Source organism: Oryzias melastigma, linkage group LG13 (assembly GCF_002922805.2).
Source record: "Oryzias melastigma strain HK-1 linkage group LG13, ASM292280v2, whole genome shotgun sequence".
NCBI classification, from domain to species: domain Eukaryota; kingdom Metazoa; phylum Chordata; class Actinopteri; order Beloniformes; family Adrianichthyidae; genus Oryzias; species Oryzias melastigma.
The window spans coordinates 8,342,047-8,356,833 of NC_050524.1; the positions used below are offsets into that span (position 1 = coordinate 8,342,047).

Here is a 14,787-nt window from a genome sequence, read left to right on the forward strand (position 1 = left end):
TAACTAAAGTCAAGTAGAGCTTGATTGATTACTTGAAAAAGAGTGTGAAGAAGCAACCTTTTATAATCCCTCCCCTACTGAGTCAATTTATTTCATAGATTTGGATAGTTTTTATAATCCGTCTTTGATCAGATCAAGTGCGGATTTTTTCAAGTAGTGCTTTTTGATTATTGATTAATCTCAGAAAACATTATTATGGGTTTTTATTGGATCACGTGAAGGATGTATGCTGTTCATTCCTTTTAAGTGCCTCTACAACTACATTTTTTTTTTCATTTTAAAATCCTTCTCTGTGCTGTTTTAATTATGGTTATTCAGTTTTTAGCCAAAATCAAAAACCATGTTTCCATTTTTTAAGACATATTTACTGCAGCTCATTATAAAATACTATTCTGGATTGTTGACACGGAAGTTAGCTATACTAATATCCCAGCAAGCCTTTGTTTACACTCTCTCACACTAGTTTACACCCAAGCTAACATTAGCATAACAAAACAACAGTGTGCAATTCTTTTGTGCTAATAGCCTATATAAATATAATTGAATTTAATTGAATTATATATACAGAGATGATGGGGCTTACTTTCACGCCAACAACTTTACTCAGAGGTAAATATCTGATGAACTACTGCCGCTCTGCAGAAACGTCCCAGAAATGTCCCAGAAAATGACAGAATTTTGGTTATTTTGGCCAAAATTGGCATGACCATAAATAAGAGGCCACTGGAAACACTATTACAATAGATAAAAAGATGATCTGAGTTGGTCTTTAAATAAACATTTATCTACTCCCTCTGACTCTGCAATGAAGTTGTTGACCATCCCTGTCAAGTAATCTTTATAGCTCCGTTTTTGCACCTTCTCCAGCTGTGCTGCTTGACTTTTATTTAATAGAGGACACTCCTTTAAACATGGCAGCACCAAACGAGTATAAATATAATTTGGATGCCAAGCTAAAATATTTGGGAAATGAATTTCTTCTGTGTGAGTTTGCTCTGAGGCGTCTGCATAACCAACATTCAGAGGATCCTCAGACCTAGTTTCTCTAGACGTGGAACGGACTAAACCTCTGGAGTGAAATGAAGAGAAGAATATTAGCGCTGAGCCTCGGTGGCGTGCACCTGAGCCAAAGATTTCTGACTGTATTTGTCACTGCAGGGCACAGCACAGAAGTGACAGAAAGAAAGGGCGCCTTTGCAAGTGTTGAAATGAATTTAGTTTAGGTTCCGCAGACACCTCAGGCTATCTCATTCAGTGTGAAGATTTTATGTTGCATTTACTTTTTGCAATAACAGCACAACACAGCAAGATGAGTTGGTCTTATTCATCATACAGTGGGCACGCATCGACACAGCCATGTGAAATCAAGTTTTTTTTCTATTACTCCGGCTCGCCTTGCCATGCTTACACCGCTCCAACTGCAGAGGCACTTGCAGGACTTGGTTACATGAAGTTCCCCAATTGGAAAACAGTAGAGACAAGATGGGAAAATTGAACAAGAAATTGGTTTGCTGTGTCTTCTGGAGGGAAAATATACGCGTGGCCAGACTTTTCACAGGAGGTGTGTTTAGATTGGGGTGTTTTTATTGGACCAGCAGCACAGATGCACAGCTCTGCAGGAGCATGTGTTTGTGTTGCTCTGCAGGGGAGCGCTGACATTTATTGAAGAGTTAAAAGACAGGGATCTTTTACTGGTAAGTGGATGATTAATTTGATCTGCTCTTTGTAAAGAAAGAAAAAAAAAACCCTCTGTGATAACTATATTTCAGAAAATTCTAGGTGCCGGCAGGGGCGAAACTACAGGGGGGAAGGGCAGCAAAAAGCTTTGCCCCACCCCCAATTTTTGAGTCAAAATAAGTATCATTGTTGGTAAAAACTAAGAAATCATAAACAAAAACTTATTTAAGCAAAACTAGTAAAAGCAGTAATAAAATTGTTGGAAACACGTACTTTTGATCTTTTAATATGTCATGGTTGTCCCAAAGTATTCTGCCCCATCCCCGAATATAAAATGTTCTTGCTCCGCCCCTAATTGCTAGTAACTGGAAAAAGCTGCTCTTAAAATATTCACCTTTTGTTAACCATTAATTTATATTGTAAAAATTAAAAACCAAATATTATTTACAACAAAAAAAAACACAATTTCAATTAGTTGCAGGGACAATCTTGACTAACTTTAAAAAAACAAAATGACAAGTACAAAAAAAATAAAATTCAGTTGGAAAGTTGGAGAACAAATTATCCTTGGACAGATAACAGTCTACAGACTTTGGCCAAAATCTGAATTCTTCCCCTACTCCTCCAATTTTAACGGTAGAACAAAGGGACTTCGAGTTCTGTATCACTGAGGGTATTCCGCGGCAACAGCGGAAAAACAGTGTTTTTCTTTATGTGGTTGTGTTTTGAAGCACAGAAGTTTACATTTTAATGTAAGTAATGACTTCTTGTTTAAATATGACCTTTTTAAGGTTATTAAACCAATGTTGTTATTATTTCCGAGCACAAGCAGGTCTACGCTAACCTAACTAACCGGCGACTATTGATGACATCATCGAAAGAGAGAGACACCCTTTTCCATAACTCTACATTTGGAGGGCTAAATGTAGGGATAGGGAGAAGCTGTAGGGGTAGAATTCGGATTTTGCCTTAGATCAGAATAATAGCAAAAAAGCAGTAAATACATATTTTGTTGAAGGGTTGATTTTATCGCTGTTACATGAAATTGGACTCATAACTACCGTGGCAAAGCAGGTTTGTCTGGAAAAAAAATACATGAAATGGGATTTAGCTCTTAATGTCAAACAGTCAATGAATGGGAAATGAGGTTGTTGCTCTCTGTGGTGCAAAAATTCAATTTTATACAATATGTACCTCCATGTGCAGAGCAGTGTTTGTCAGTTGTACTAATTTTTCACAATATGAAGGAATCTGTGCTCTCTCATTGTCACTTTTTGAAAAGTGTTGTACCTGTCTTTGCTGGGAAGACGGGGATGGTGACTAAAGGGAGGATCGGGCAAATATTTCAGTAATTATGTCCATTTGGTGTGGTTGGTTTGACAAAATCCTTGACAGTAGCTGGTTAATCAAGTTTACATTTTGATAATTAACCACTTTAGAAAATTGGGTTTGTTATTGTTTTCATGTGTTTTTGTGGCATTTTTCTGATGATGGAGGACATATATGAAGAAAATTAATCTTAGAAATTGCATTTCTGAGTATTTCTTAATTCAAATCATAGTTAATCAGTAGCAGATAAAAAGCTGTCTTTGAAAAAGATCATATTTGTGATGTAGAAAATGCACTAGGCCAGCCACGAGCTCACTGTGTCTTTTAATAACACTGAAAATATTTTTAAAATAGATCAAAAGATGATCGAAGTGGGTATTTAAGAATCCCAATTTACGGTTTCAGACACTTCTCAGCTTTGGTTAAGATTTTTGCCAGACATAAATAATATTTTAAACTAAAGTTTATCTCTAATAACTGTAAAATTTTAACTACTTGGCAGATGTTAAACTTTTTTTTAGTCAACCTTTTTGTCCTTCTTTCTGATGCATCCACTTAGACTAATAGATTCATGTACATCTTCGTTTTCCTCGTCTGAGCTGGTGTGTTGCTCAAAACCGTAAAACTGTAAGCTGGCAGTAGAGCATAACTCAGTTATGGGTGACGGGGAGTGGGGGCGGGCTTGCTCTGCACCAACAGCCCACAACTCAAAGGCACAACTTTGTCCTAGATTTTTGACTAAAAATTGCACAATTATAATTAAAAGACCACTGAGAATGCTTTAAAATAAATTGAAAGATGATCTGATTGGGTCTCTACAGTCTTTATTTCTGCAGCTAAAGTTATTCTGGCTACCGCTATGAGTCTTAATAAAACGGACTGGTTTAGAATTCCTGTCACCTGCCTCTGGTATTTGCAGGCCACCATCACATGCCAGGAATTGAAACTGCTCAGTAATTCCACTTGAGGGTATTTGGGTGTACTCTGAATGATGATCGCTCCCATCAAAGGGCTGCTTATGGACATCCAGTCCACGGAGAGTTGGCGAGACTGGCAGAAGAATAGCGGCGACCTCGCTGATGGCCATCTGAGAGACCGGGGGTAGCTCTCCCTGTCAGTTGGCAAACCTCTCAGTGGTTAGTTAAACTGATCACCGTAGGGACGAGCAGATAAATAAACAGACAAATTAAAGAACTTGACTCTGTCAAATTGCATGTGTCAAACGAGGCAAATATAACCATCAAGCCGGCTGACGGGTCCAGATTCTCCCCTCTGGTGGTTAAAAGGGCCACCTGTTGGGGGTTTCCCTTTTATTGTCTCTCTTATTTACATTATACTTTCACATTAGCCACTTTTGACATTAAGTTATTACATGTAAAAATGGGGGATTTCTATAGTTGAGTTCTCAAATGTTTATATCCGTCATAACCGAATTATCTTTTTCCTACACAGGCTTTTATAAACTGCTGTTATTTTCAGTCCAGTCATCAGACAAGTGCATTGTTCAGGACTGTGAATATCAACGAGATTATTCAAGCTTTCTTAGGCTGATTGTAGGTTAATGTTGTTTTCTGTGACACGATTTGTCAGAGATTTGTGAAACCCCCTAAAATGCCATTATCACATTAGAAACGCAAACCTGATTATTTACTTGTTTGCAGTAGATTAGCTTTCTTCACAATGACGCCCCGGAGAAAGGAGATTCTGCTTGTAGCATTGTGATATTTATTATGAAGACATATTTGTTTCAGTGGAGAATCTGCAGCACGGCCTCCGAATTTGATCTGATTACACATCAGCAATGTATCGCATATAGGATGCATCCTAATCACACATGGTTGGATTTGTTCAAGATTCAGTTTGTTTTTATTATTTCTTTTAAAAGAGCGGTAAAAATTCGCAATACATGGGTGGAGTCCAAAACTAACGTGGAGGAAAGTCTGATCAATCTCCTGCTAAACTCTATAATATTTTTCTTATTTGCATCGAGACAACCATAAAAAGCTCATTTAATTTTCTTCCTCTATAACAAGTCATGAATTTATTCCATATTTTTTTATTTCAATATGTTTATTTCAGTTTTTAAAACTTTTGATTTATACCATTTCTTTTTTATTACTGCCTTTACCTGCAAAAGCTGTACCTCTTTAGCTGTGTTTCCATTACACATACGCGCAAAACTTTATCTAAATTCTAGAAATGTAAAAAAAAAAAAAAACTATTTTGCTATTACACTGTTTCCATTAAATCATGATCATGTGAATAAACACTAACTCATACAATAAGTCATTCAAAAACAGGGCGATACATTCAAGTTTCTGCCACGGCACTGGCGCTCATCATCAAGTATGAAAGGAGACGTTGGCGTCTTACTCTGACCACGGAGCGGCAAGCTATGTGGGAGTGGCTATGGATGAAGATATTTTGGGACATCGTGATTTTACAGAGGAACTGTGGATCCAACAATTCCACATGACACAATTAACTTTTGATGAGCCACGTGATGTTGTGGGAGCTCTTGTGGCGTGGTAGCCAGTTGTTGGTCACGTGACTAATTAAATTTTTTTTTAAGTATTTCCATTACAGTTTTGCAAAAAGATGTCGATTTCAATATGCCTTAAAAACCACCTCCTCCAAGTGCAGAAACTATTTTTTTTAAATTGCAGTGTTTCCAAATTTATTATCTCGAATTTTGTAGTCAGTGGAAATGCAGCTAAAAGATTTTAAAAAATGTGGATAAGCATTTCAATCTTTAGTTTTTCATTACTTGATACTTTTGATCTGCATCTGCTTTAGGAATCAAAGTTAACTGTGCAGTTTGTATTTAAGACAGAATTCTGTGTATTTTTATTCACACGACTGTGTGGGTGTTCGGCCATATTTAAGTTTCTTGAAAAGCAATCTGTTGACAAAGAAAACATATATTCCACAGTGAGAAAAATAGCAAAATGTGCTCCTTTACAATGATAGAAATTTTTCATTGTTGATTTGTAGCATCTCCCTAATTGGGGCCACATTTCCTTAAAGCTTATTACATCTATTCAGGGGGAAGATTGTGCTTGTTGGTTGTACTAAAACTGTTTTAAGGGATGTTAGAGGCCAGATTTGTATAGAAATCTGCTCCACTGATTTGGTGAAATTCAAACTGTGTTACAAAAGATGCTGTTTTTTCTCTACCTCGCCACTTGTCATATTGTGGCAACAGCTGCAACCGTTTTTCATATTTCATAAAAAAATGTTAAGTACAATTTAGCTTTTTCAGTCAAACAGCAATGAGATGGATCATAAAAATGCAGGTTTTGACTTTTTTTTATTGCCCTTAGGCCAAAAACGCTGCTGAATGTTTATATTCAGTTTAAAATCTTCATCAGGTCCTATTGTTATGTTGACGTGAACCTTAAAACCAATCAGTTTCAACAACTCTACTTCTCTATGATATAAAACAAGAAAACAACCCAAAGGTCATTTAGTTTAATTAACTAAATTTGATTTTCTGCTGGTTCTTAACCTTGTTTTGTCTAATTTTCTATGCAAATGCCTTCATAACTTATACTTATTTCTGCTTTATTTGCAGTATACTAATAATTTACAGAAATGTGCCATTCCTATTGATTTTCAGTAGAAGTCCTCTTTGCAATGTCAGTGTTCAACTCTTCACTCAAAACGTATTGATATGCTTGTCATGTGCTTGCAAACATTTCCTTCACACAGCAAGGAGAATCTTATCATTGTGTGTGACTTTGTCAGACTGAATTGGGAAAGTGCTTGAGATTAATACCTTCCACATGAGGGAAAAATAGGTAAAACGGGGGGAGACTTGGAGGCTCACAAAAGATTTATGAGAGTCAAAAACAATGAATTTTCCATTAGAAAGAAGCGTGGCATACATCAGCTGTATAATGTTCCCGTTTTCCTCATCAGATAAGAGTTTGCTCGCGGATCACCAAAAGATGACCCATTTTACAGACATGCATTTTGTCCTTTTTCCACACTTCAGGTGATCGCTGACCTATTTTTATATCAGAAATGGTCTGCCTTTTTCCACTATGCTTTATTTTTGCCTCCACCTCTGGGTTTTGTAATTAAGAAAATGAAGGTTTCTTATTTTTTGGACTTCAAGATGCTCTGAAGTATGAGTCGCAGCAGCAAAAAAATTGAATATATATATATATATATATATATATATATATATATATATATATATATATATATATATACACACTATATATAAACACTATATATATATATATATATATATATATATACTGAGTATTTGAGCCAATTTACATGCATACATTTGTGAAGATCACAACCTTATTTGAGCCCCTCGCTTAAATCGCGTTGCAGGACTTCAGATTGTCTCATGTCACGTCTGTTCCATTGATTTAACATTGAATCTGGCCGCCAACGCTACAAGAATCGTGTTCGGTGTGGGTGCAACTTTAGCCGCACCCCTGTCAAACAACACAAAGTGGCTTATTCTCTTAAAATACTGTAGTTGTCTGACTTTAAAACACAGTATTCCTTTGATATTTTGCATTTCACTTTTAGCAATCTCGCTGTGTCTTCCTTTTTTTTAAACAATGCACCCTGTTCTGCATTCTGATTGGCTGTTGATTTTGTCAATCATTCTCTTCCGTACCGTCTCTCCTACAGAGTAATTTTGCTAGAGTAACATAGCAGATCTTAGGTGTCATTCTATAATACAGGACTCATTTTGCTGTGAAGATTTGAACTTTGAGAGTTTAAACAAGAGAGAAAAGAGTAAAAATGTTCATGTCTGTCTGATGTATAGTGTGTAGTGGGGGGTTCTACAGCCTTAAAATATCTATATTCCTACTTTGCGGATTTCACCTATCGTGGGTCATTTATGGAATATATCCCCTGTGATAGAGAGGAAACACTGAACAGAATTTCAGAGGTTTCCATTGTCTGCTGCTGTCAACAGGAAAACAGGGCAGATTTGATCATTTTCTCTTCAACCTCAATAAGTAAAACAGTCATACAAGCATGGGCAAATCCATCTCGGACTCGAGTCTTTCAAATTGCCTTCCCCTGCAAACTTGTTATTAATTATTTTTAGGATGGATGCCCAGCAGTTATCAAATATCAGCAGTGGGTAAACACCAGAGCAAAGCATTGATGAGCACCTTGAATACAGATGCAGCTCAGAGCAGCAGAAAGATAAGACGCCAAACATGCTCTTTGACAACCGGAGAATCAAATGAGGTGTGCATTGTATGAACAAAGCCATCAGCAGCCCCAGCTGCAGAAAAATGACGGCCCCGTTAACTGTTAGATATTCCTGTAATAGACAGGTTGTGCCAGCGAGCTTTTGCAGAGCAGAGGTGGAGGAGAGCTAAAGTCCACATGTGCTGCCTGTTTTTCATCGAGTTAAGAAAAATTGATGTCATTTTTCTCCTTGTGCTCAAGAAGAGACTTTTCAGAGTCTCAGCTACTGTCAAATCCTTCTTGACATTCGCAGTTTTCTGTTTCCAGGACACAGTATTTTTCTTCTTTATTTAATAATTGAGAAAAATCATAAACATAACTTTTTTCTCCTCCTGTATAAATTAGTAATTTATTTATTTATTTACTGCATTTTGAAATAACTTATTTTATTTTATAAGAAAGAAGTTTAACCTTAAATCATATATATATATATATATATATATATATATATATATTATATAATAAAGAGAAGCAAAGCAACATTTGAAATAAATGTAATTCTTAACATCTTCGTCAACTGACTTGAAGGAACTTTTTTTTAATCACAAACTAGTATGTGTTTAAATATAGCTAAATGCTAATTTTGTTTGTTTAGTTCCATAGTACATTCGCTTTTATTTTTAGTGGTATGTTTGTTTCTTTTATCATGTCAAATATGAGACAAAAGTAAGATAAAAAAAAAAAAAAAAGTCATAGTCCTTGTTTTTAAAAGATGAGAATGTGTTCCAAAGACATATAGAACATTCAGACTTAAATAAGTTCAAGAAAACTTAAAGAAAAATATATTAGATAAAACACTTTAAAGATGTTTATTTTTTTTTTGGTAAGAGCTTTGGTGGATGTAACCACATCACTTCACTGTTATTGCATCATTAAATCCTTGTTAAATATGCTAAAAAAAAAAAAGACTTTTCACAGTTTTTTAAATTTCTCTTTATTACTTTTATATCAAAGCTTTCTACATGCAAGGTGCAAAGACTTTGCTTTTATAGAGATTTTTTTTTTATTGTTGTTGCCTGTGTTGAATTAATAACAAATCTAATTTTAAATTGTGTCAAATATTAATGTTTTATATTTTTCTAAGGCTTGTCAGTTAGATTTGCCATTTTTCTTTTATTTGTCACCCAAATTTAACACAAATTAATTGTTATCTGATGGTAGCAATAAATGCTTATTGGAATAAATATATATTTAAAAACGTATAATGAATACAAGGACTTTCACATCGAATAAAACATAAAAATATATGTCATGATTCCTCCCCATTCCTCCACATGGTGAAACCTAAAAAGGACATTTAAGGAAGAATAGTAAAATAAATTGAGCTTGATACTGAAGTGAAGAATTGATTTTATGGGGATCTGCTCACTCCAGCGACCACCCCACTGATGCTCACAGAGGACGCCACCACAGGATCCCCCCTGATCAAAGCAAGAAGCTAGACCCGGGAGATCCCACTGCAACAACCCTGTTCACCAAAAAAAGGCTTAGTCAAGGGTATGGAGGATCCCCTGGAGGAGAACACTGGAGTGAAATCAAAATGGAAAAAGAACAAAATATATAAAAGTAAAAACAAAGATCAAAAGAAATGTAAAATCTACAAGAATATATAGAAAGGATAAAATCCTCATCATTATTGGGTTTTTTTGCATCTTAGATTTTAATGTTCTATTTTCAAACTTTTCATAAAGTATAAATAACTATAAAGTGCATGAAGCGACACAAAATAGTCGTCAGTCAGACTTCATTAACTGTGTTCACAGTAACTCTAGAACTTCATTGTAAGATTACTGGAGTATTCTCAAAACTTGTAACCCTTAACCTTATTTGCAGCATGTGAAAAAAAGACTGATACTGCTAAAACAAACATCCAAGGAACACAAAAAAAAAAAAAACGTCCAACAGCGCTACATGCTAGCTACATTAGCATATTTACAATAACACGCAACCTCGTTAGCAACACGTGGTATTAGCTTGCTTTTTCATGCCAATGCCACTTAACCCTTGTGCTATCCTAGGCATGTTTACATTAAAAGTGGACCCCATAAGAGAACACAAGAGTTAAACAAATGTTACTATGACTATTCTGACTCCCAAGTTTGTTAGGAACGCATAAAAAACACAGTCAGACACATTAGCTGTGTAAGCATATTTATATTAACACACACCTTGTTTGAAACACATAAAAAAAGCTAATACAACTTAGATAAATGTCACATTTACTACACTTACTTAATTAGAAACACATAAAATTTACTGTCAGACACCGCTACCTGTTAGCTGTGTTAGCATATTCACTAATTTTCTTTGCAAGTCATGAAGACAAACATACTGATATTTTGACAGGGCGTCTTGCTTCTGCATCAGTAAACACAAAGCAAGAAGCTAGACCCGGGACTAGAATTAATCCATGTATAAGGCGCGTCAGATTATAATGTCATTTTTCAAAAAAGAGAAAGACTTTTAAGTGTGAATTATCGTGTGGAAAACACAGCATGAATTCTTAAAACGATCAATGGCCTGCTGTAAGAAACCTGGGTCTGCTAGATGTGTTGGGTTACGTTAAAACCGGGTTTGTGACTCACAATCAAGAAAACGCTTAACATGCATTCTTGAGCATTTAGTGTTCACACTGGACACCAGCTCCTGATAACTCGTGCAAGTTTGCCCCAACAGGCTAGCTAAGAAATGTCAAAGCCGTGCAAATCTTGTGAATATTTCTCCAAGCTTTCATCTTTCACGGCTCTGTGCTGATAAATGAAAGAAAAGGTATCATATAATTCTGGTCGGGCACAAACTGCAATTATCAATTTCTTTCATGATCAATTTGCAAGCAGCTGGGACTACCATGAATTAAAGGGGACACCATCCGTCACTACCAAATCTGAGTCCCTGATTGGCTGCATATTTTCCATGAAGAGTCCGAAAACTGACTTAAAAACTTGTGAACATAGAAGCCCTAAAAGCACATATAAACATGATTTTTTAATCACAGCGGTGTCCAAATATCTAAAGGCTTTTACATCGAACACTTTTGTAACAAACAACAAAAAACAACACTGACTTTTGTGACCAGAGTGGACAGCATGAAGCAGTGTGACCTTCTACTCTCCTTGTCATCTTTATATTTTCTGAAGACTTTATTGTTTTTTTTTCTTAAAGGGATTTGTGAATCAATAAAACCTCTTCAGAAATGACAGATTCACTGTGGAGCAAAAATGGTTTCCTCACCCTTCATAGAAGGATGCTAATGCCTGTTTGATATTTTCCCTCTCATAATCTCTTATGATTGTAAATATTTAGTGGCGTTGTGCTTATCCTCCGTCAGCTTTGTTCCCTGTGATGCCGTGATACAATTTACGGTAATTACCCTCGTCCTGCTGTGTGTTCGGCTGCAGTAAACTTTATACGACGCAGGGAAATTCACGGAGGTCGACTTGATGGCTTTAAAGTGACACTCTGAATGCATTTCCTTCCCTTTGTTCTTTCCTTCAGGTTCCCAGCATCAACAAATTAAATGGGAGCGTATCTTATTAGAATATAGAAAACACCTGATGTTCCCTTTGCCGCAGTGGAGCAGTCCTTTGTGAGAGTAGAATTCTCTCTGCGGGTTCAACTCCTTCTCATAAGGTTTTTTCATAGTTGTTTAACTTTCTTTTTCTCTCCCTCTTCATGGGACTCGGTCCTCTGTGGCCTGAGCTACTGTAAGTTAAAGCTCTGCTGTTTACTTTTATTAAGCCTTGCAGGCAAATATGTTGTTAACTTCCTTAAGTTTGCTCATTTGTTTATCCTCGTGACATTTTAGTAAGCAGTTCTAATTGAACGACATTAGAGCACCTTTCTTTACGTAAACATCGGGGACGAAGGGTTTGTCTCAGGAAGGGTTTTGTTGATTCCTTTGCTGAGTTGCGCCATGTACCTAGAGTGCCGTGTAATTTCTTCAAAAGGCTAAAGTTGAAACGGGGCAGTTTGCCACTCTTCCCTAATGACTCAATGGAGCAAAAATTGCAAAGTTAACAAAAGCTCTTAAGAAAAATTAAGGTATTTAGTTTTCATGTTTGCTTTTGTTTTTCACAGAGGACGCTTTATTTTGTTAAAGCCAAAACCACCGGGACGTTTTTACTTTATGAGAAATATAACCGCAGCCTTATCGAAATAAATAGTTTTTAGGCATTTGCTTGTGTCTCATCTCACAAATGAAGGTGCAGACTGCACTAGTTTGAACAAAGAATTCAAGCTACCCAATGAAAACTAAAAGTAAAGATATGAAGCATTTTTTACTCTTTTATTCTCCTCAGAATTTAAATTCAGTTATTATGACAATATTTGCTCAAAAGAGCTGCAAATGGAGACTTGAATGAATTCTAAACACATACATATCCATTGAAATACAGTTTGTGGCATTAAAGAAGAAACATTGTGTTTTTTTTATTTTTTTATTTGTGTGTGTGGGTGAGTAAAAATGTAAAAATCACTGTGATCTAGAATCTGCATTTGTTTTCAGTTTAAGGTGTGTTCACACCAAACATGATTCACACGGCAGATGGGTCTATGTCAAGTCAAGGCACAGACCCAATCAGAGGTCCTGTTGTTTCCGGGGCAAACATTTGACACAATGTTTTCAGAGTTCATCTGAACTCTCGTGACGATGTAATCAGCCGACCTGGAGGATAACCAGAATTTCCTCCTCATGAACTTTTTGATATTTTTTCTTTACAAAAAGGATCAAATTAATTGAAAACCATCAAAAATATATAAGGAAGTGATTGTTCGCACGTCATTTCTAAAACATGTACGGTCAACATTGAACTCTTTCTCTTACCCGTACTTACTTTGAAAGCTAAAAATAATATCAGCACTTAAAATATTCACCTGGTAATAATTCTTGTTTTTACAATTACTCTTCAAATACCCATAAAAACAACAAACACCCCTTACTACAACACCTAAATTAAAATTTGGACACAATTAAAATACTTGCAGGCATACAGGAATGTATATTTTGGCCACGCGTAACATGTACTTTCATCACTTTTTGTGCTTGATCGCATTTAAAATATGTGCGAGTGACATCAAACAAAATAGAAACTGTTAGAATAATATCTGCTTGAATGAAAGGTCAATTTTTAATCCTCAAACACTGGAGGATTATTCTATTTGTAATTTGGTTTGTGAACAGTATAAGAGAGGAAAAAAAAATAGAATTAGGTTAGACATTTATAAAATAAATATTGTAAAATGTTCCAATTATCTTTTATTATTTACGTAAAATTGTGTTAAACAGCGTTCAGTTGTCATTTTTGCTGGTTTGAACTCGTAATCCGGAAGTCATTTTACACATTTTGCCTGACATCACAGTGAAAAGGGTCTTTTTGAGACAATTATGAAACATTTCCTGTATTTTTACTCTTATTTGTACTTTTTTTTTCTTCTGGCTATTGGGGACAGCAAATCATCAAACATCCCTGCACAAGTGCATAGAACTTACATTATCTGTACACTTAAAAAAACTTTGGAACACAGCAGAAGGGGCAGATTTATAAATTAATCTTTGGAAACGCACTTTAAAAGAGAGGTAGTGGACACAACCTGGTGTGAACATGATACCAGATTAGTCCCAGTTTGGTTGAACATTCTGATGCCTTCCTTACATTTAGTTCACTTCCCACTTGCTGGTGGGCAGTAATGCCCAAAATGACGACTAAATAAAGAAATACATCATATAGTCTACTAGTATATAGTTTTTCTACTACGATTTTGTCCAAATTCCTTCTCTCCTTCTGTGTCATTTTGTGGGGATGTCCGAATTTTGAAATCAAGAAATTTCCCAGAAGTTGCATTGATACTGTGTGGATCGGCAAATACAGACCACAATGCATTGCATTTGACTAACTTTTCATGTGAAGGAAATGTATTTTAATATTTTTTTTTTAATAAACCATCCAAGTCTTTATCATTAAAACACAATTAAATCATAAATAGTCTTTGTAAAATGTTTATATTTATTAGGTTTTCACTTTGGGAAATTGGTGACTTCAAATTGAGTTACTATTAAAACCCAGGGTACTAGAAAGTCCTGCACTATATAGTCTTTTAGTAGTTGGCGAAATTCAGATATAGTCTTTGTTTTTTTTATTATATCTCTATATTTCATTGAAATAAACCTAATGAAGATACCAGAAAAATGAATTTAAATCGAGGTTTTGATGGAGTTAAAACTGTGTGATATTTATGTCATTCCCTTCTCTTGAGAAGAGTTATTGATATTAAATTCTGCCAGTGAAATGTCATGTGTCTGCACTGTACGCTGCGCTCATTTCTACCACTAAATCACGTCCTCCGTTGGCACGGATTGAGCAAATAATCATGTCTCCATCAGTGTAACTCCTTCATTCCTCCTATCTAACTTATTGTCTCTTGTCTTATCCCTTCATGCTGTCAGTTGCTGGGACAAAAAGCAAAGCAAAAGGTGAGTTATTGTTTCCATTTTCCTCCTACATGATTTATGTGGTACACCTTTCCCAATAAACAATGTTTGGGTCAACCTTT

The 14,787-nt window shown here is 35.6% G+C and overlaps 1 protein-coding gene across 5 annotated transcripts in view; it reads left to right on the forward strand.

Annotated features, from left to right (window-relative positions):
* cadm2b (cell adhesion molecule 2b) overlaps positions 1 to 14,787 on the forward strand; it is a 231,383-nt gene that overhangs the window by 146,137 nt on the left and 70,459 nt on the right. For 4 of the 5 annotated variants that reach the window (XM_024277531.2, XM_024277526.2, XM_024277528.2 and 1 more), the window contains exon 2: positions 14,681 to 14,707. The exons of the other annotated variant lie outside the window; for it this stretch is intronic. In XM_024277531.2, coding sequence (XP_024133299.1) covers positions 14,681 to 14,707 — 27 coding nt within the window. The remainder of the gene's footprint in view (positions 1 to 14,680; positions 14,708 to 14,787) is intronic. 5 annotated transcript variants of the gene reach the window in all.